The sequence below is a fragment of the Artibeus jamaicensis genome, unplaced genomic scaffold (assembly GCF_021234435.1).
Source record: "Artibeus jamaicensis isolate MK-2021 breed Jamaican fruit bat unplaced genomic scaffold, CSHL_Jam_final scaffold_369, whole genome shotgun sequence".
Taxonomy (NCBI): domain Eukaryota; kingdom Metazoa; phylum Chordata; class Mammalia; order Chiroptera; family Phyllostomidae; genus Artibeus; species Artibeus jamaicensis.
In genome coordinates, this window is record NW_026522042.1 from 43,207,904 (window position 1) to 43,229,106 (window position 21,203).

Here is a 21,203-nt window from a genome sequence, read left to right on the forward strand (position 1 = left end):
AGCTCAGTGGATTGAGTGAGGGCCTGTGAACCACACGATTGGGGTTTGATTCCCAGTCAGGGCGCATGCCTGGGTTGCAGGCCGGTTACCTGCAGGCCAGTTCCCAGCAGGGGACGCACGAAAGGCAACCATACATTGATGTTTCTCTCCCTCTCTCCTTCCCCCCTTCCCCTCTAAAGATAAATAAATAAAATCTTTTAAAAAAAAAGAAGTTATGCACATTTAAATTTTTATTGCAAAACTTACCTCCAGGAAGATTATATCAACTGCATTCCTGCTAATGATGCTCTAGAGGGTTCATCTGATGCACATTTCACTAATACTTAGTGCCTGAAAAATGACTGCCTTCTGTCTTAGATATTAGTACTTAAACTTTTTTATCACATCATTCATTTATTGGAAACCTCATATTCATTTTATAAAATACCCTTTGCTATTTTTAATTGGGGTGATCTGTTTTTCAGTTTTGAAGCATTTGTTTATATAGTTTGATTTAACTATTGTTTTATGGCTGTTGTATGCGGTTGTCATAAACCTTTCTCAACTCAATGAACAATTACTATGGATCATTATTGTGTCCTTGATGTAGAAGTGCTGAAATGAGAAAGATAAGTAAAATCCTGGGTCAGCCCTCAAAGAGCTCATATCCTAAGGGAGAAACTGACATCTAAACAACTTAGACAAATGCCATATTCACATCATGTGTAGGTAGTACTGTAACTGATTGCTGGGGGAAGGAGTAAGGTCTGATAAAGGCCTGAAAAGTTCAGGAGAGTCTTCATTGCAGGGCAACCATTGCAGATTCTCTCAGATCGGGGAGGGGTACATGAGGACAGCCATAAGGAAAACATGGTAGAAATCTGGAAGCATTAACATGCTCAGTTTTTAAAAGGAATTGCAAATGATGGGAGCTAGGTCTGGGAAGGTGGGAGACCTGATTAGTAGAGGAATTAATGGGGAGCTCTGACCAGTTTTATAATGGGATATAACCTGATCAGAGCTGTGCTTTACAAGACCTCTGTGGTGTCAGCGTGGCACATGGACTGCCGTGGGGAAAGAGGAGAGGCAGGCAGAACAAGTCGTGACCTGCCCATGTGAACGGAATGTAAGGTCTGTTACTGATTTCTCGTCACCGGCTTCCTCAGGCTGCCTCCTGACCATGATAGCTTTACGAGCTTTAAGACTTTGTTATTTTAATTTCCTGTATTTTTTGGCAGTTTTACCTTCAAAATATAGCACCAGTAATGTTCTTTTTGAAAGAGGAAATATGCCATTGAACGTATTCCCTTGTGTTTCTCATTAATAGGCTGCTGCTGATGAATACAATAGACTGAAGGAAGTGAAAGGAGTAAGTATCCCATATTGTGAGATTCTTTTAGGAAGAATTTTTCTGTTACATGTTTTTCCTTTAATCTTTAGAATGACTATGAATCCCTTGTCACCCATGCACTGATTATGGACAGAAGGCCCAATAATTGCAAGATAAATTATACCCAAGATGTTGGAACCTTAATTTCAGTTGCTTGCAGCTGCAACCAATACTGATTTTTTAAAACTGTTTTAAAGGTTGAAGTATATATATGGAAAAGTATACAAATCAAAGTGTACAACCTGGTAAATTTTCACAAAGCAACCACACACCTTTGTACCTGGTGCTCAGATCAAAGAATACATTTCCTAGTACCCCTGACAATTCCCTCTTATATTCTCTTCCAGTTTTTAAATTCTTTCCAGATGTAACCACCATCCCAACTTCTAACATTATTGATTAATTTTGCCTGTTTTGAACCTTACATAACTGGAAACATGTATGTGTGATTTAAAAAAAAGATGTGTTTACTGATTTGATAGGGACAGACGCACACATACTGATTGTTGTTCCACTTACTTATGCATTCACTGGTTGCTTCTTGTATGTGCCCTGACCTGGGATTGAACCCACAACCTTGGTATATCAGGTCAACACTCCAACCGAGCTACCTGGCCAGGACTGAATTTTTTGCTCAGTACTATGTGAGATCCATTCATGTTTTGGCATGTAGTTGTGGACCATTTATTTTTACTTATTTTGTGAGTAAAACACAACTCACTCATTTATTCTTTCATTAATGAGCATTTGTGTTGTTTCCTGGTTAGGGCTTTTACAACCAGCCTAGCTTCAAACATTTAAGTGTGTGTGTACATGTGCACACACATGTTAGGTATATACTTTGGAATAAAATTGTAGGGTCATTGGGCAAGTGTGTATCTGGTGCTGTCCAACAGCTTTCCTGGTTTGCACCAATTCATGGACCTACCAAGAAGTGTGCATTCCTGTTGCCCTATATCCTTACCAACACTTGCCATTATCACTTTTTCTTGACTTCAGGTGTTTTTGTTGTTGTTGTTTTTAAAAGATTTTATGTTGCCCTGGCTGGTGTAGCTCAGTGGATGAGCACGGGCCTGTGAACCACACGATTGCGGTTCGATTCCCCAGTCAGGGCACGTGCCTGGGTTGCAGGCCAGTTCCCAACAGGGGACTCATGAGAGGCAACCATACATTGATATTTCTCTCCTTCTCTCCTTCCCTTCCTCTCTAAAGATAAACAAATAAAATCTTTAAAAAAACATTAAAAAAATAAGATTTTATGTTAATTTTTTAAATTACAAAACATCACTTTAAATGCAAGAGTTTAAAAGCATTCACAGTTTCCTGTCTCACGTGCCATTTATGCAGTTCCTCTTCCTGAAGTTAACTGATATCACCAGTTTGTTGTTTTACTGAATTTTTAGATGACCTTTGTGTTAGCAAAAAGGCCAATAAGTGTTTTTTGGCACTTTACAAATCATTAGCAGTGAGTGTATCCTTTGTGGAACTCAGGTTAGAAGACCTTGTGCAGCAAAGAGAATTAGCTGCCTGTCTGGTCTGAGATACCGCCAAGTGCCTTGTGTAGGTCACGTCCTTCAACACTCCCAACAGTTCTGTCTGATCAGTGCTCCCCCTGGTTTTCACCTCACCTCTGCCCTCCCAGCAGCTACGCATAACTCATTTTTATATTGTTAAATTCACCTTTTTCATTTTTTCCCTTCTTTTAGTCTGCAAATTACAAAAGTAAAAGGAATTATTGCAAACAGTTGAAGAGTAAGTTGTCACACATCAAGAAAATGGTTGGAGACTATGACAGAGGGAAGACAGAAAGCAGAGTCCAGATCGTCTGAGTGGCTAAGGGGCGTCTGGTATGTCTCAGTGATGCTGTCAGGATGCAGAATGACTTTGGACTCCAGCCAGAGAGGACAAACCTTGTGACCATTACAGAGTTTTGGTAGCTTTAATATCATCGATATTGAAGCATTTTATAAGTACCTTTTGATAATCAACTGGGCTGAACACTCCAATTAAGGATATTATGCTTTAAACTTTGGTTCTTTTATTAAGAACTAATTTGTTTGAGGTTTTTAAACTGTTGACCTTAAAGGAAGGTTGCTGAGTGGACTGTGCTGTGAACTTTCATGCCCTAGGCAGTTGTGCCTTAGTACTTCATTGTTTCCAGTAGGTGATCTCATTTAATCCTCCCAGAATGCTCCCTTTACATAACTATTATTTATAATCATTCCTTTTCAGATAAGGAAACTGGGTCCCTGCAATGAAGTGAAACTGCTTATTTCCTAGCCTGCAGTTTTGGTTAAGTCTCTTCTATGACTCCATTAATAAAGTCCCTGGCCATTTACATTTTAGCTGCTGTGGATATTGCATTCTACCAACTTCCCTATTGATATTTTTGTGTATGTGTAAATGGTTAAAAGAGCTTTTTATTGTTTTATGTTATCTTGGTAATAAAGATCATGTAAAAGTAACAAATTTTGAAATTTAAAGCTTGTAAATATTTACTTTTAAAATCAAAATTTAAAACCACTGGTTAGAATTTTATTGTGTATTTTTAAATACTTTTTAATCTTTTATGGTTTACATGCTTTTTAAAAAAACCAACTTGGCCTTTTCATTATATTAGAGTATCTGATTACATCTGTAATTTGGTTGTGACTTGAAATGCATCTTACAGGAATGTTCAAGTTCTATACATATTTTGTAAGGTATTAAACCAGGTGTTTTCTTTCTATAACATGCCTGTTTGATGTCATTAGAGCTGTTAATTTTAAGCTGTACAAAACTACACTCAGCAGTGGTATCTGTTATTGTTTTAAACTATTTCAGGTGCTGTACTGGTTGCTTATTTCCCAGTCTGTCAGCTCTAAGAAGGCCAGTTGTCTGACACTAGCATCCAGTACAACAAAACATCAAATATTTCAGATCCTGCACTTAAATATCAACACTTTTATTAGTAAAGTAAAATTAGCTCATAATACTGGGAACATCACTAGCCAAGTTGACTGAGCATCTCCCCAGTTTAGAACTCTGTTTTGGTGAAAATATTTTGATGAATTCATAATTAATCATTGGTAGTATACAATTCAGTTATTTAGAGAGTGAGGGGAAGCGAGATAGGGAGAGAGAAAGAAATGTCAACTTGTTGGCTCCACTCATTTGTGCATTTATTGGTTGCTTCTTGCATGTGCCCTGACTGGGGTCGAAACCACAACCTTGGTGTATTGGGACAGTGCTCTAATCAACTGAGTTACCCAGCCAGGTCCCAAAGGTGTACTTTTAAGTAATGTTTCCACTATAACACTGATTTCTTCAAATTGAAGAAATTCACCCTGGCTGGTGTGATTCAGTGGATTGAGTGCCAGCCTGAGAGCCAAAGGGTCGCTGGTTCAATTCCTAGTCAGGGCACATGGCTGGGTCGCAGGCCAGGTCCCCATTGGGGGCCATGCGAGAGGCAACCACACATTGATGTTTCTCTCCCACTCTGTCTGTCTCTCTTCCCCTCACTCTAAAAAGAAGTAAATAAAATCTTAAAAAAATATTTTAAAAATTGAAGAAATTCTTAATTTTCCATATGCTTTACATACTTATGACTAGTCTATGCTTTTTATACCTTTTGGAGTCACACCAAATGGTAAGGACTCTCTTGAGCAACTTAACTAATTTTTACATGTGCTAAAATTTTAACTCTGTTCTTGGAAGTCAGCGTACTTAGTTTATGAAGGCAAGCTTGCCAGTGTTCTGGCCATACATAAGTCTCCATTATAAAATTGTGCCATGCAGTTGGATTTTGAAGTAAAATAACAAAATCATTTTTCAAATGTAGTACTTACTAAAGACCACTTCAGGAACCAGGATCAGGGAGTTTCTGCTGGGATTGATATTAACTAGCTAGATAAAACTTTGACAAGCCACTCAAACAGTTTCCAAGACTGGAAAATAAGAGGTTTAGATTAGATTCCAGAGGTCTCTTCCACCTCTAACCTTTTGTGATTCTTATGTCTACATTCTACTTTCTCCTCTTTGCACCATTATTCAAGATTTTGCTGTGGAAGTGGGGGTCCACTTGGCAAAGGTTCGTTGCATAGTTTCCTTACCTGGGTGTTTTGTATTAAAGGTAGGTCAACATTTTAATTTCTTTATTTTGAAAAATTTAAATACAGAAAACTATGAATATACATGAACCCACTGCCCAGAAAAAATAACAGGTGCTTGTCATATGTGCTTTGTATTTTTTGAAATAAATTTAAGTCTTAGTTTTATAGTAAAAGTTACATTGTCTATACATACAAACACACACTATGAAATACTTAGTTTTTTACAACACTCTATTGACTTGCAGCCATTTCTCATTTTACAGTAAAGAGGACTAATGATCTGAATTGGTTTTTTTTTTATGATCTGAATTGTTGATTATTAGGTTCTATACTCCCATTCTATCTTTGTTAATACATTAATGGGTTCGATAAGGTGGAGTTGCTCTGATGTTAATAAAATGTCCTATTTTAATTTTGAGTGCACTTAAGTACTTCTAATAACATGAAATGTTTTCACATAAATACTGAGGTATCTGTAATGACCCGAATGGGGGTATGCATGTGTGAAGAAGGGTCAGGGCAAAAGTGTTCTTTAATCAGTTCAGGGATCTCAGCTTCAGTTGTAGGGGTTGGGGTGAGTTCCTAACATAAAACAAACACATTCTTCCTTCTTCAGCGTTGCATTGGAAGTGTGTCAACTGGACATTTTCAAAGGCTCGGCCAGAGAAATAAAAATTCAAACTCAATCTCCCGGCAGCTGATGGTTCTGCTACACTTACTTTGTCACCTGTCTTGTGTGAAAGCACAAATAAATCAGATGGAAAATTATCCCTCCTCTTCCATTTCATATTGGTAACATTTCTTCTAATGGGACTACTTTTCATGAATAAAATGCCCAGGTATCTTGGGTCGTTTTTAGAAAACACTGTGTTAAAAAAAATGCCACTTTGGAGTTAGAAAAAGAACATGAATACAGAACTATGGTGTGTGTGTGTGTTTCTGCAACAAATGTGAAACTGTTCCAGAAAAAACCCTCTAATTGCTGCCAAAGAACCTGCTTGCTCTTGCATGTGTTCTTGCTTTGTCCTTTAGCAATTACTTGCTGTGTGACCTTGGGCAAATGGCCTTCCTGTATCACATTTTGCTTATTTGAAAGAGATATTTGTACCTAATATGGTTATATAAAGGTAGTTAATGTGTGTCTTAGACCAGCCCTTGTCAGAAAGTAAATAAATATGGCCAGTTATATCTAATTCCTAAGGCCGAAAGGTGAAACTTTTAAAGAACTTTTTAAAAAGCAAATTGTGTCTTAAATATTTATGTATCATCCCAATCCTTTATATGCTTCATATGTGTTGGGTGCAGTTTCGGGGTGCACATTATGAGTTCTGTTTAAGCTTGGCATTGTGACTATTCATAAATGATTAACAAATGCTTTAAAAGAATAGAGTTTACAGAGCAAGATAAGGATTATTAGATACTGTTAACAAGCTCTTCTGGAGGTTTTTAATGAGTCTCTTGAATGATTTAAGTTCCATAAAAAGATACTGGAATAAGCAGGTTCACCTCTCCCAGTCTTTAAAGTTACACAGTTTGAATTTCAAAACTTTATTCCACTGGCTGAGCTGTTCATCAGTTTCCTAACCCTAAACTGTGTGTGTCCAGCTACCTATGAGCAAAGAACAAATTGTTCCATTCTTTATAGTTGTGCCTGAGTTTTACAAGTTAAGACATTTGGCTAGGTTAGACCATTCATTCTACAACTTGGTACACAATTAGAATACTGTGTCATAATTATGGCAAGGGATTAGCATGGATTTATACATATTTTGTTCCACTTTGCTTTAGTACCAGATGGAGTTATCCCCGTTTTATAGGTGATTTGCTTGAGGTCACCCAGTGAGTGTGGCAGAGCTTGATTTTAAATCCAGGTCTGTTCTTTCCACTACTGTGCAGGATGGCTCCTGTTTATGTTTTTGAGGGGGTAGAAAACATGGGAAGATTTTGGTGCTAACAAAGCAATACAGACAACAGACGGGAAGAGTATGCTAATGGAGAAGCAGAGCAGCTCCAGATAAGGTCCTTCCATTCTGCTCTTCCTCTCCTGGGCCTAACTAATCCTTTTCCAAATATTCTGAGGTGCTTTGCCTCTCCATTTCTTGAGCATGGGAAATACATAATTCCATATGTATTAACAGGCATCTCAAACAACTTTTCTAAAACTGAACCGATCTTACCCTGCTCCACCTCTGAATAATTGCAACTCCAGTCTTTCACTTGCTCAACTAAAGTTTGGAGTTACTGATTCCTTGTTCATGTCCAGTCTATCGACAAGATTGCGAATCCAATAGCTTCTCACTTGCTGCGCTGCCATACTACACTAGTTCAAGCCATCATCAACGCCCAAAGTTCTCACCATGCTCAGAGCCACCCACCTCCCTGATTTCTGTGGCCACCATTCATCCCCTGCTTTCTCACGCAGTCCCTCAAATACACCAGTGCTATTCCACCTTTGCACTTGCATCTTCCTTTACCTGGAGAGCTCTTCCCTAGTATCAGCGTGGTTAACTTCTTTCCTTATTCTGATCATGGTTTAACTGTGTTGGTGTGGACTCCTCTGACCACGCTATTTTAAACCGCAAACCGTTCCCCCTTCCATGCTTCATTTTTCTCTATGCCACTACCACCATTTTTTAGAGTGTGTGATTCTTGGTAACTGTCTCCATATAGTAGAAGGAAACTTCACGAGGCCAAGGATTTTTGTTCGTTTTTAATTGCATTTCCTCAGTGCTTATAACTGTATCAGGCCCAAAGGAGACGTTCAATAAAATATTTAGTGCATGAACTGCAGGAGCAGCAGAAGCATCCAAGCAAATTGTTGCATAGCAAGGTTCTAGTTTGCTGCTGCTGTAGCGGTGCGAGTTCTCTCTGCCAACTTTTTAGAAATAAAACAAAGTCATGTTCCTCAGTTGTCGGGTCTACATTCTTCTTCCGACCCTTCAAGTCCGAATGACCCTTTTTTCGCCTCTCCGTTAGCTGGAAGGTAAACAAGAGGTGCCTTCCCGCACTCGACTTCAGTTCAGGGGATGCCACGGCCCGGAAACGCCCGACTACGACTACCTCCACTTGAAGCAGCCGGAACGTTTCTGCTGGGTCTCTGGGCGTGGCGGAAGGCCTTTGAAGGAGCCCTTGAGCAGCTTGGGCGGAGCTTCCGGGTAAAGCGGCTTCCGGGCAAAGAGGCGGCTGGCGGGACTGGTGAGTCCGCGGGTGGAACTCAGAGCTGAGCGGAGGCGGGGATTGCCGGTCAGGGTAGCAGGGCTGTAGGGAAGGAATCTTCACTCTCCCGGGGGGAGGCTGAATGGCCCTGACCAGCCTCCTAGGGAATGAGGATGTGAGGGAGCGTGTGGAAGAGCAGGGCAATTTCTGACCGGGGAGTTACGCGGGAGCAGCTTGGGGCTGCTCCTCTGGGGAACGTATCAAAGGCAAAACGCGAGCTTTGAGAATTGAGATCCTGGGTTCGAGTTTGTGACCTGCTTCCAGCCTTGTGGCCTCGAGAGAGTTACCAGCCTTTGAGCCTCGAGTTTCACACCTGAACATCGGTGCAGTAATCTCCCTTTGTCTGTCTCACAGCACTTTCTAGGATAAAGTGTGAGGAAAACTTCATAAATTGGGTGTTTGGTTGCAGACTTCATTTGCTTGCAGGTAGGGCTCTGAGCTCCAGTGACAGGAATCACACTAATAGGCTTAACCCGGGGAAGTGGCTTCTCTGGGGTTGGATTCCCAGGAAACAGGTCAGTGATGTTTCAAGATGGAATATTGGGAAGCCACAGGAGATGACTGACCTAAGAAGTCACCAAGTACATCTTTCGTCAGGATACATAATCCCCTTCTCTATTAACAACATGCATGGTAAAAACCCAATTTCCCTTTGAACGTCTGCAGTTATAGGGAGCTAACAGGAGGGACACCTCTCCCTGTAGCGTCCCATTGCAGGCAGGTCTGATTAAACAGTACTTGTGTGCAGTAGGCCAGCAGTGTTCCCGCTTGCAGTTTGTCCTTATTCTCACTTTGTTTCTGAACTTCCCGAGAATTCAAAGTAATAAACTAGAAATAAAATAGGTTCATACGATGGATGGCAGTAGGTATTTATTAAAGAATTTGAGTTTAAAAACATTGAAAACACTTTCATGAAGGATCAAAATGTTTAATTTAGTTACTGCATACTTTGTTACTACACATCATTAAACCTACAATGTATCACCACAGTTAGCTATTGCAATAGCATGGAAGTAAGAATAAGTCATTTCTCCTTTTCAGGATGTTAAAGTGGGTCACCAGATTTCCTGAAACAAGCAAATTTCTTCCAGTGCTGGGGAGAGATTTGCTTGTTTCAGGAAATCTGATGATCCACTTATAGCAGGTGCCACAAAAAACAGTGATGCCATAAAAACAGCCCAACCTGTCAATAATTTTAATTCCAGAAGTCCATATATAGCTCAGTTCTTTAAAATTTTAAATACAGTATCCAGCACAAACAATGCCCCTTTTTATTTACAAAATCTCATTACAAAATCATAAGCATATAATTTTGGAACATAATATTGCACTCAAGCACACCATATGACAGGTGAAATATTCAAATTAATACTATAAATTATTACACCCATTTTATTACCCTACCACCCAAACTCAAGCAGGAGTTACTTTTGCTGGACCCTGTATATACTTTATAGAAAAAATCTAAATGGAGAGTAAGGTCTTGCTTATGGGCCTTGTCATAAAGATTAATGTTGTGTGGTGGGGTGAAAATGGAAACAACTGTACCTGAACAACAATAAAAAAAGATTAATCTTTAATCCTGCCAGTGACAGGATTTGTTTTATCCTTAATGTCTTGGCACTTAGGATTCCTTTGAACCTTCATTTAGGAACAAAGGAAGCTGAGGATGAGAGTGTGGGGTAGGGAGCCAGAGTCCATTGGAGAGTGTGGAGGTGGGGCTGTGGCAGGGTGGTTATTACTTGGTTATGGTTAATAGGTTCCCCAGACTACCTGTTTTAACCATGATTATTAAAGAAATACATGTTCATATGAAAAATATGAAAATACAGAAAAGAATAAAGTAAAAAACAAATCATACTTAATCCTGTCATCCAGATGAAGCCTGTTTTGAAATTGTCCTATTTATTGAGATTTTCATAGTTATTGAATTATAAAATATTTATTTTTTCTCTTAATGGTTGAGATTAGTGTAGGTTAATATTGTGTCATTTTTTGGAATTATGAACCATAAGCACTTATCATTTATAAATAATAAATTTCATTTAAAAACTTGATTATGAGAGTCACATTGTGTATGTGTATTCATACATACACAAAGGTGGAGAGGTAATACAATGAATCACCATATATCCATCATTCAGCTGTAATAATCATCAGTTGTAGCTAATCTTTAAAACTTTTTTTTTAGCCCTGGCTGGTTCAGTGGATTGAGTGCCAGCCTGTGAACCAAAAGGTGGCCAGTTCTGTTCCCAGTCAGGGTACATGCCTGGGGACTAGACCAAAAGGTGCCATTTCCCAGTCAGGGTACATGCCTGGGTTGTGGGTCAAGAGGCAACTCATCGATGTGTCTCTCACACATTGATGTTTCTCTCCCTCCCTTTCTCCCACTCTCTCTTAAATAAAATTTTAAAAAACAAAAATAAATTTTTTATTGTTTATTCTATTACAGTTGTCCCAATTTTTTCTTCTTTGCCCCTGCCCCATCTTGTTTTAGCTACATCCATATCCCCCTTTCATAATCTGTGGTCCTGTCCTATGACACATCTGTAATGCATTTTTGTTTTTAAAGAGATTATCAGAAGTCACTTTTATTGGTGTCAGATTTGGATGTATATATTTGTGTGTAAACATTTCCTCTCTTGGGGATAAGAAAAGTTCCATGAGGCTTTTGTAAAGTATTTCACCTAACAACAATTAGCGAATAAAATTTAAGAATATAAGATGACCTTACATTCTGACTTTTTTTTACTTTGTATGTTTACTTCCCCCTCCTTTTCAGATTTAATTGTAGGCATTTGGTGACAGAAATCTTTAGGAGATTAATAATTTAATGATTCTTATAGGATATTGAATAATATAATACATTTAAGAAAAAAATGGATGAAGAACCTGAAAGAACTAAGCGATGGGAAGGAGGATATGAAAGAACATGGTGAGTAGAACATTATTACAATCTCTCCTCTTTCAGACATTTTTTGCAACTTTATCGAAGTATATTTTACAAATATTAAAATTCACCTGCTTCCAGTGTATATAATTCAGTGATTTTTAGAAATTTGTTCAGTTGGGCATTCATTACCATAAATCAGTTTTGAACACTAAAAAAATTTTTTAATTGATTTTGAGAGAGAGAGAGACAGAGACAGAGAAACATTGATTTGTTGCTCCACCCATTTATGCATTCATTGGTTGTTTCTTCTTTTGCTTCCCTTGCCTGAGGAGATATAGCAGATAAAATATTGCTTTGAGCAGTGTCCCAGATTTTACTGCCAGTGTTTTCTTCTAGGATTTTTATTGTGTCAGGTCTAAATTTAAGTTCTTAATTCATGTTGAATTTATTCTTGTGTGTGGCATAAGAAGGTGGTCTAGTTTCATTTTTTCTGCATGCATCTGTCCAGTTTTCCATACCATTTATTGAATAAACTATTTTTAGCCCATGTATGTACTTGCTTCCTCTGTCAAATATTAATTGGCTATAAAGTTGTGGCTTCATTTCTGGGTTCTCTGTTTTGTTCATTGATCTCTGTGTCAATACGTCATTAGTTGTTTCTCGTATGTGCCCTGACAGGGGATGGAACCACAACTGTGGTGTGTAGAGCCAATGCTCCAAGCAGCCAAGATACCCCACCAGGGCTGAGAACATTTTGACCACCCCAGTAAGATCCCTCATGCTCACTTACAATAAACCCAGTTTAAATGTCTAGCCCTAGGCAACCACTAATCCACTTTCTGTCTCTATAGATTTGTCCTTTCTGGACATTTCATGTAAATGGAATCATATCATATATGGTCAGTTGTATCTGGCTTCTTTCACTTAACATGCTGTTTTCACCCTGGCAGGTAGCTCAGTTGGTTAGAGCATTGTCATGATATGCCAGGGTTGCAGGTTTGATCTCTGGTCAGTGTATGTACAAGAAGCAACCAATGAGTGCATAAATACGTGGGACAACAAATTGATGTTTGTCTGTCTGTCTCTCTCTCTCTCTCCCTATTCTCTAAAATAATTTTTAAAAAACATGCTATTTTTAAATTTCATTCATGTAGCATATATCAGTAATTCATTCTTTGGTGAATATAGTATTTTATTATATTGGTTATACCGTATAATTATTCATCCATTCATCAGCTGATGGACATTTAGATTGTTTATAATTTTTGGCTGTTAAGAATAATGTATCAGTGGCTCTGGCTGGTATGGCTCAGTAGATTGAATGCTGGCCTGCGAACCAAAGAGTCACCGGTTTGATTTCCAGTCAGGGCATATACCCAGGTTGGGGGCCATGTCCCCAGTAGGGGGCGCTTGCCAGGCAACCACACATTGATGTTTCTCTCTCTACTTCCCTTGCCCTCTCTACAAATAAATAAATAAAATTTTTAAAAAAGAAAAAAGAATAATGCACCAGTGAACATTTACATGCAAATGTTTATGTGGACATATGTTTTCATTTCTCTTGGGTTGATAAATATTTAGCTTATCTTTTTAAATAAGTAGTTACTGCTTATAGGGAGATTCTTAAAGAAGATGAATCAGGATCACTTAAAGCTACAATCGAAGACATTCTCTTCAAAGCAAAGAGAAAAAGGTATGTGAACTTTTTGTGACTGTGTTACAAAAGGTAAAATATATTCCTTTAAGCCTTTCTGACCAACTCCTCAGTACTTAACTTAAGCAGTGTTTCAAGAAAACTGACTTGTAACCTGAATATAAGGAAGGAACCAGCAACCTAGTGCCTCAGCAGGGAAATGGGTCTTCAGGGACTAACTAAAGTGAATTTAATAATGTGGATTCCTTAAGTTAATAATTTGCTTCACAAAAAAGATAGCAAGTATAATGATTTTTTGGGTGGGTAGTATATGGTAGTTCATTAAAATGTTTGCATAATTTTAACAGAGTATTTGAGCACCATGGACAAGTTCGACTTGGAATGGTATGTTATTTTTTTTCCTTTACTGGTACAGAACTATTTTGGGGTCAAGAAGCATTCTGGCTTAATAGAATAAACAATAGTGAAACAAACCTTTTTAAATAATATATTAAAAATATATGTATAGACTATTTGAATACCAAATGCTATTTTTACTTCTTGGTCAAAAATATGTTTGAAAATTGTCCTCCTTTGTATTTCTTTTTTGTAGATGCGCCATCTTTATGTGGTAGTAGATGGATCGAGAACAATGGAAGACCAAGATTTAAAGCCAAATAGACTGACGTGTAGTTTAAAGGTAAAAGAACATTTTTAAAAGGATCTAGTCTTTTTTTTTAAAGTTTGAGTTAATATAAACTATAGCTAAGTAGAAGTGCTACCAGACCATTTAAGGTAATAATACACAAAAATAGCAAATTACAGTAGTCCCTTATCTTCAGACTCAGTTACCCCTGGTCAACTATGGTCTGAAGATATTAGATAGAACACACAAGAGATAAGCGGTTCATCAGTTTTAAATTGCATGTCATTTCAAGCAGCATGATGATGTCTTACAGTGTTTTGCTCTCTCCTCGTCCCACACCAACACAAATCCATCCCTTTGTCCAGTGCACCCACTCTGTGTGTGCGGTACAGTAAGATGTTTGGAGAGAGATAAGGCACATTCACATAACTTTTATTACATTATATTATTATAATTGCTCTATTTTATTGTTATTTTTGTTATTTTCTTATGTGCCTAACTTATAAATTACATCCTTTTATAGGTATGTATGTACAGAAAGGAACTATTGCAGCTTCAAGCATCTGTGGGGGTCTTGGAATGTATCCCCCAAAGATACGGAGGGGGACGACTATGTTATGCCCTTAATTTCTACCCTCCTACCCTAAGTCAGGATCTTGTTTTGTTCTTCCTTTTCTTCACTGAATCTTTTTCCTCTTTTCAGTTACTTGAGTCAGTCTTCTCAGTTTATAAATACATTCAGATTATTCCTGACTTATAAAAACCCATCCCCAATTCTCCTTCTCCTTTTCTGTCTTCATTGGATCTCTTCCTCGTTTAGATGGCTTCTGTCTCACATATCCAGGGTTCCATCTTTTAAGGCCTAGCTTAAACCTGTCATGTCACTTACCATTTCAGATTCAGGTGTAATATTTTAATTTTTATTTATTTCATATTTAAAATTCTATCATTATTTGTTTAATATTTTTACTACTGAACATTTTTTGAAAATCTATAAACTTAAAAATCATGCTTGGTAAATAACTTTCTTAAAATATGTTCCTCTGTAGTTGTTATTTTGCTCTTACCTAGTATTTCCTTTTTGTTGTATTTGAACAGTTGTTGGAGTACTTTGTAGAGGAGTATTTCGATCAAAATCCTATTAGTCAGGTATGTATAAGGAATGAAATTCAAGATTAGATTCCTGAGATTACTGCCAAATATAATTTATTTTTAAAACATTGGGCATCTGTTCTATGAACTAAGTGATTCAGATTATGTACCAGTTTTTGGTACACTTGTCAATGAAAAGCAAGTAACTCTAGAAGTTAAATTATGTACATTGAACTCAGCTGAATTTATGTCAACAGCATCATGAGAAAAAGTTTCTCAGATGTTACCTATTTCTTTCATAATTACTAATTTATATTAATGTAAATTCTTATCAAGAAGAAATCATTTTTTAATTAATAATCATTATTTTATTTTATTTTTAGATTGGAATTATTGTGACAAAAAGTAAAAGGGCCGAAAAACTGACAGAACTCTCAGGTATGCATCAGTTACCTTTATAGGACTCAAGGGATTTGCCCAGCCTTGTAACCCTGTTCATAAGTTTGCCTCATAAGTAAAATTAGGCCTTCCTGTATGTTCTCTAGTAAACTTTCTATTGAACTCGGAATCTGAGATGAAGTGTTTTAAATTGAGTTCTACATAGTGGTAAATAGTATTTCAATGAAAGTAAATATCTTTATTTAAAATATATACATTCATCTCAAAAGTAGTAAAATTATTGTAACCATTCAGAAAATCCACTTCATTTTAAAATCAGGGTTTTTTTTTTTTACAAATTAAATCTCTAATTTAAAGAGCAAAGAATATAAAAAGTTAATGGTAGTCCTGGCCAGGTAGCTCAGTTAGAACATCCTCCTGATACGCCAAGGTTGTGGATTCCATCCCTGGTCAGGGCACACACAAGAATCAACCAAAGAATGCATAAATAAGTGGAACAATAAATTGATGTTGCCCTCTCTCTCTTGTCAATAAACTAAATTTTTAAAAAATTGTTAATGATTGAGTTTCTTTGTTTTCATGGCATGTCTAACTGAATTTTAGTCTTTTAATTGATGATGGCAGGTTTTATTTGTTTTGTTACGTGTTATTACAAATTTACATCACTAGTTCTATTTTATTTTCTGTGAAATACTTTTTCTTAAATGTCATTCATTCTCAACCGTTCTTCCTCACTAATACAAATGAAGATAATGACATACTTTTATCATTAATAGTTTTTCATTGTGGTAGTGAGGAATGAAATGTATGTTAGCCTGGAGTGATTCAGCAAACTTAGCGGCAAGTAATCAGCAAAATTTCAAACTAGCTTAGGCACAAAAGGGAAATTATTTACTCATGTTCTAAGCTAGGCTGATTTCATATATAGTTATTTCCAGGGGTCCTACCTCTGTCTGGCTTCATTCTCTGATAGGTTTTCTGTGAGTGGAAAAGATGTCTATTAATACTCCAAGTCCACATGACTTTTGTAGTCTGTAGCTTTAGCACGAGTCCCAGAGAGGTCTCTTATTGACCCTACTTATTATTGCCTACCTACCCACGAACAGTCAGCATGGCCAAGGGAATGAAGTATTTGGTTGGTAGGCCTCGGTTACATGTCTGTGCCTAGAGCACGGTGAAAGCAGGGTGGGCTTCATCAGAATCACATGGTCTAGGCTGGATTATTATACAGTGGAGAAAGGGTGGTTCTCCCAAGGAGGGGATGGAGGGCATCCCTCCTGCCTCTTCCCCTAGATTAAGAATAGTTTTCCATGTGTGCCAAGGAAGTCATACACATAGAGATGAAAAATTCTCTAGAGATTGTGATAGAACTCTGGAAGGCACCCCTCCACCCCTGATCAGAGTCACTGCTCTAAACCTCACTGATGGTAGTGTAGTATGTTTTATTTCTCATACAATACAATGGGAGATGAAAGAAATATTTGTGTCTTTTGCTAGAAAGAGAAGTGGGTAGAGAGAGCCAGGAGATGGAGGTTTGAGTGCTGGCCCTGCCGTTGGGTAGGTGCGTGTCTTTGGGCAGATCATTTACCTTATTAGATTTGCTTCTCACTGATGAAATGAGGAATTTGGACTTAGCGAGATACTTTTTATTTCTAAAATTTTATGATTCCAAAATAAATACTTGGAATATATATTAAATATGGCAAATGGTTAACCTTTTAAAACTTAATTCTCTTCATTGAAGGTACAAATCTAATAAGGTGAGGCCAAAGGTGAGTCCTTCTGTGAACTATGGACTTCGGGTGATAATGATGTATCAGTGCAGGTTCATCAGTTGTAACTAACATTTTTGATAATTGATAGTGGGGGAGACTGTGTGTTGTGGGGGCAGAGAGTACATGAGAACTCTTTGTACTTTATGCTCAGTTTTGCTGTGAACCTGAAACTTCTTTAAAAAAACGAAATCTATTAAGTCTTTTAAAAAAAACCCAACTTACTCTGTGCTCACTTCAGCAGCACATAACCTAAAATTCATTCAGATACATAACACCAAGAAGGTACAAGTAGATAAATGGCCAAAGAAGACATAAATCATACCAGCATAAAGAAAAAAACTAAGCTAAAGAGAGGCTAGCTAAACAAGTGATCAAAAACAAACCACTCAACAACATTTTATTTGTTTCATATATTTTAAATTAGCAAAGTAAAGCTTCAAAAGGAATATGGTGCTTACTGAACCATGGACAACCAGTGCCTACAGTGTTGACAGCCCGGTTAATTGGCTGAAAGTTTGGTCGGGGGGAGCCAGAAAGACGGTTGTTCCTATGAATTATACTTAGGAAATGTTATGAAAGAAGAAAAACCTAACTCAACAAATATACTCTTTAAAAATTTTTTTAAAATTATTTTATTGTTCAATTACAGTTGTCTGCATTTACCCCTCCCCCCAATATATTCTTTTTTTTAACAGTACATGTAATAGTGGCAAATTGGAAATAATTTTTTAAAGATTATTTATTTATTTATTTATCTTTAGAGGGCAAGGGAAGGAGAGAGGGAGAGAAATATCAATGTGTGTTTGCCTCTCGTGGATCTCCTGCTGGGAACTGGTCTGCAACCTTGGCATGCGCCCTGACTGGGTATCAAACTGCAATCCTTTGGTTCACAGACCTACACTCAATCCACTGAGCTACACCAGCCAGGGCTAGAAATAATTTTAAAAAAAATTATTTTATTGTTCAATTACAGTTGTCTGCATTTTCCCTCCACCTCTCCCCCCAACTCCAGCCAAACCCACATCCCTCCCTTGCTTCTACCCCCCGCCTTGGTTTTGTCCATGCATCCTTTATAGTAGTTCCTGAAAACTTTTCCCTCCTGGAAATAACTTAAATGGTCAACAGTAGGTAAGTAGGTTGATGAATTGTACTATACAATATAATCAATTTAATGATGTTTTGATTATTGTTAATTATAGCAATATGGAGACAGTGTTGAAATAGAAAAAATATTTAAAGAATATAATTTTTTAAAAATTGATTTGAAAGAGAGAAACAGGATTTGTTGTTCCACTTATTTATGCATTTCTTGGTTGATTGTTATATGTGTTCTAACTGGGAATTGAACCTACAACTGTGGTGTATCAAGACAATGCTCTAACCAACTGAGCTACCCAGCAGGGGCTGAGGAATACCATATTTCATTGACTCTCAGATTCTCTTTTATGAGATACCCTTAATTTATGAGCCATCAAGAAGGAAACATGGTATGTGACTTGTTCACACCAGCTTCTTGGTGAGTCAGTGTGTTCGTCAACTATTCTAAAGAATTTGGCATTTTCTCCTCTCTTCATTTGTATTGCTTAACTTGAGATAGAGAATCTTTTCAGATGTTAACCTTTTGAGATATTATTTCCATAATAGACGATAACACAGCTTTGTTTATTCGTGGAAACCCTCCTTTCTTAGGTTCTATAAAGCTCTTGGGTTTTTCACTGAAGAAAAATTTAGAATTGCAGGCATTTTTCTCTTTGTGAATTTTTGCTTCGCTTATAACAAATTTATACCTAATTGCTCTGTTTTGTGTCTTTCTACATAAAGATTTAAACTTTTGTATTAATAACCTTTCTAAAAACACTTTAAAGCACAGTTAAACTTAACATGAAAAGCACAAACAATGTCCATAATGCAGCTGGAACAAAAGCACCTCCATAGCCATTCATAAGTTCCCATGGGAGCAGGCAGTGACAGCTGTGTCATTGCCATGAGGCTGCCAGTGATGGTAAGACACGCCGTGGTTTCAGAGAGGTTAAAATGGGGACGTATACATCAGTCTTAAAAATGGTGAAATAGGGAAACATTAAAAGTAAAAAGTTATGCACTCCAGGTTAAAATTATTTAAAATGTGTATTAATAGATAAAAAGAGATTATTTGTAAAGCAGGTCCTTGAGTAACATCAAGTTCAGCATCATTTCATTATAACATTGATGAGATGCTGTAGGAACTTAACTCCTGTTTATATCAGTCTCTGGTAAAATTGGTCTCATTTTACATTGTTTCGCTTGAAGTTCCAGAACCTATCACAATGTTAAGTCAGGACTTGCTGTATTATTTTTTTAAGTATGAAGTGAAACATTATATAACAAATATCTCTGTCAAAAGTGCAAGTTGCTAAAAACATAAATTGAAAGAATTCTGTGCTTTAACATAAATATTTGGAGAGACATAAATTTCCACTATATATAGAGAGAGTTTTATTAAAAGTAAATTAATGGGGGAAACACTTTGTAAAGTATATGTTGTAAAACTACTATGCTGTATACCTGAAAGTAATACAAAATAATATTGAATGTTAACTGTAATTTAAAAAATTTAAAAATGAAAAAATAAATAAAATTAAAGATAAATAAATAAATAAAAGTAAATTATTTCATTTCTATTTTAGGAAACCCTAGAAAACACATAACATCTTTGAAGAAAGCTGTAGATATGACCTGCCATGGAGAGCCATCTCTTTATAACTCTTTAAACCTGGCTATGCAAACTTTAAAGTTAGTGTTTTACATTTATTATATACAATTGATTTCAAACATTTTGGAATGAGTTAAGTTGAAATGATAGTATGTTAATATGTGTCTCTAGAAACCCAGCTATAATGAAGTCATTATTGAAACAAATACATAATGCCATTTATGATGTTTATTGTTAGTAATTTTTATTTTATGTTTTAATTGGTAAGGTATATTCTTAACAGTTTTAGAAAAACATAATATTGTGGTAATATTAGTAGAACAAAATAAATACATTGATGAAAAATAATTTATTGACAACTGATTGTATACGGAATTCATTGTGTGTAGTAATTTTGAGTTTGTTGTACATTTATTGACTTTTATTAGCTTGTTTTGTAATCTGTAAATTAATAGCATTCTTTTCCAACAAGTTCAACTATGTGCAGTATAACTTAGACCTGACAGGAAGTATCCAATATAGTTAAAGCTTATATATTTTATCCTTGGCTAGTCTATCCTGACTCAGATTTTTATACTTTCACATAATAGATATTTTTCTACTTTAGAAGTAGATGATAAGTAGGTAAGACACATAATAAAAGTAGCCACAATGGCCCTGGCTGGTGTAGCTCAGTGGATTGAGCGCGGGCCTGTGAACCAGGCAGTCTCGGTTCGATTCCCAGTCAGGGCACATGCCTGGGTTGCAGGCTGGTTCCCTGCAGGCCAGTTCCCAGCAGGGGACACATGAAAGGCAACCATACATTGATGTTTCTCTCCCTCACTCCTTCCCTTCCCCTCTAAAGATAAATAAATAAAATTTAAAAAAAAAGTAGGCACAATAGCAGCATCCACAAGTGAAAGCTGAGAGCCTACCAATGAATATATAAGCAAGAAGGCTATAAATAAATAACTGATAAAATTTGCTTCTAAAAGTGTAGAAATCTCCAGTTAATATAGGGGATAACTGCTTATCACATCTTAAAATCCAATAGGCCATCATTTAATTAAATGGTACACAAAAATAAATGTTTATTATTATTATGACTCTGAATCACCATGAGGTTAAATTATAGACTTTAAATAAGAAAGAAGTACATTACTGTTGTTACGCCACATGTATATATCTTAAAGTTGATCCATATGGTATGTTATACTTTCTAATGTACCTTTTAGATTTTGTATGAAACATATCTACTAGAATGAAAGCTTCATGACGTTAGGACTTTTAGTCAGTCTTGTTTATCACTCTGTCCCTAGAATTTAAAAGAGATTTCCACAGGTGAGATAGTCAAGAGTCTAAATGTGTAAACCATGTACACTATCCTTTTTGGTAAACTTTTCATTAGTGTGATTTTT

General features: G+C 36.7%; 2 protein-coding genes across 13 annotated transcripts in view; both read left to right on the plus strand.

The window, feature by feature from the left end:
* OCLN (occludin) overlaps positions 1–4,100 on the plus strand; it is a 45,805-nt gene extending 41,705 nt beyond the window's left edge. For all 4 annotated transcript variants that reach the window (XM_053657383.1, XM_053657382.1, XM_053657381.1 and 1 more), the window contains exons 8-9: positions 1,307–1,348; positions 3,076–4,100. In XM_053657383.1, the coding sequence (XP_053513358.1) occupies positions 1,307–1,348; positions 3,076–3,198 (165 nt within the window). In that variant the 3' untranslated portion in view covers positions 3,199–4,100. The remainder of the gene's footprint in view (positions 1–1,306; positions 1,349–3,075) is intronic.
* A 102-nt stretch (positions 4,101–4,202) lies between these two features.
* The window catches only part of LOC119052079 (general transcription factor IIH subunit 2), a 39,665-nt gene continuing 22,664 nt past the window's right edge, over positions 4,203–21,203 (plus strand). For 2 of the 9 annotated variants that reach the window (XM_053657387.1, XM_053657389.1), the window contains exons 1-8: positions 8,349–8,655; positions 11,523–11,611; positions 13,169–13,262; positions 13,571–13,607; positions 13,816–13,902; positions 14,947–14,997; positions 15,324–15,378; positions 19,781–19,886. In XM_053657387.1, coding sequence (XP_053513362.1) covers positions 11,560–11,611; positions 13,169–13,262; positions 13,571–13,607; positions 13,816–13,902; positions 14,947–14,997; positions 15,324–15,378; positions 19,781–19,886 — 482 coding nt within the window. In that variant the 5' untranslated portion in view covers positions 8,349–8,655; positions 11,523–11,559. Of the gene's footprint in view, positions 8,656–11,522; positions 11,612–13,168; positions 13,263–13,570; positions 13,608–13,815; positions 13,903–14,946; positions 14,998–15,323; positions 15,379–19,780; positions 19,887–21,203 lie in introns of all 9 variants that reach the window. The other 7 variants (XM_053657385.1, XM_053657386.1, XM_037149075.2 and 4 more) reach the window with 7 other exon arrangements.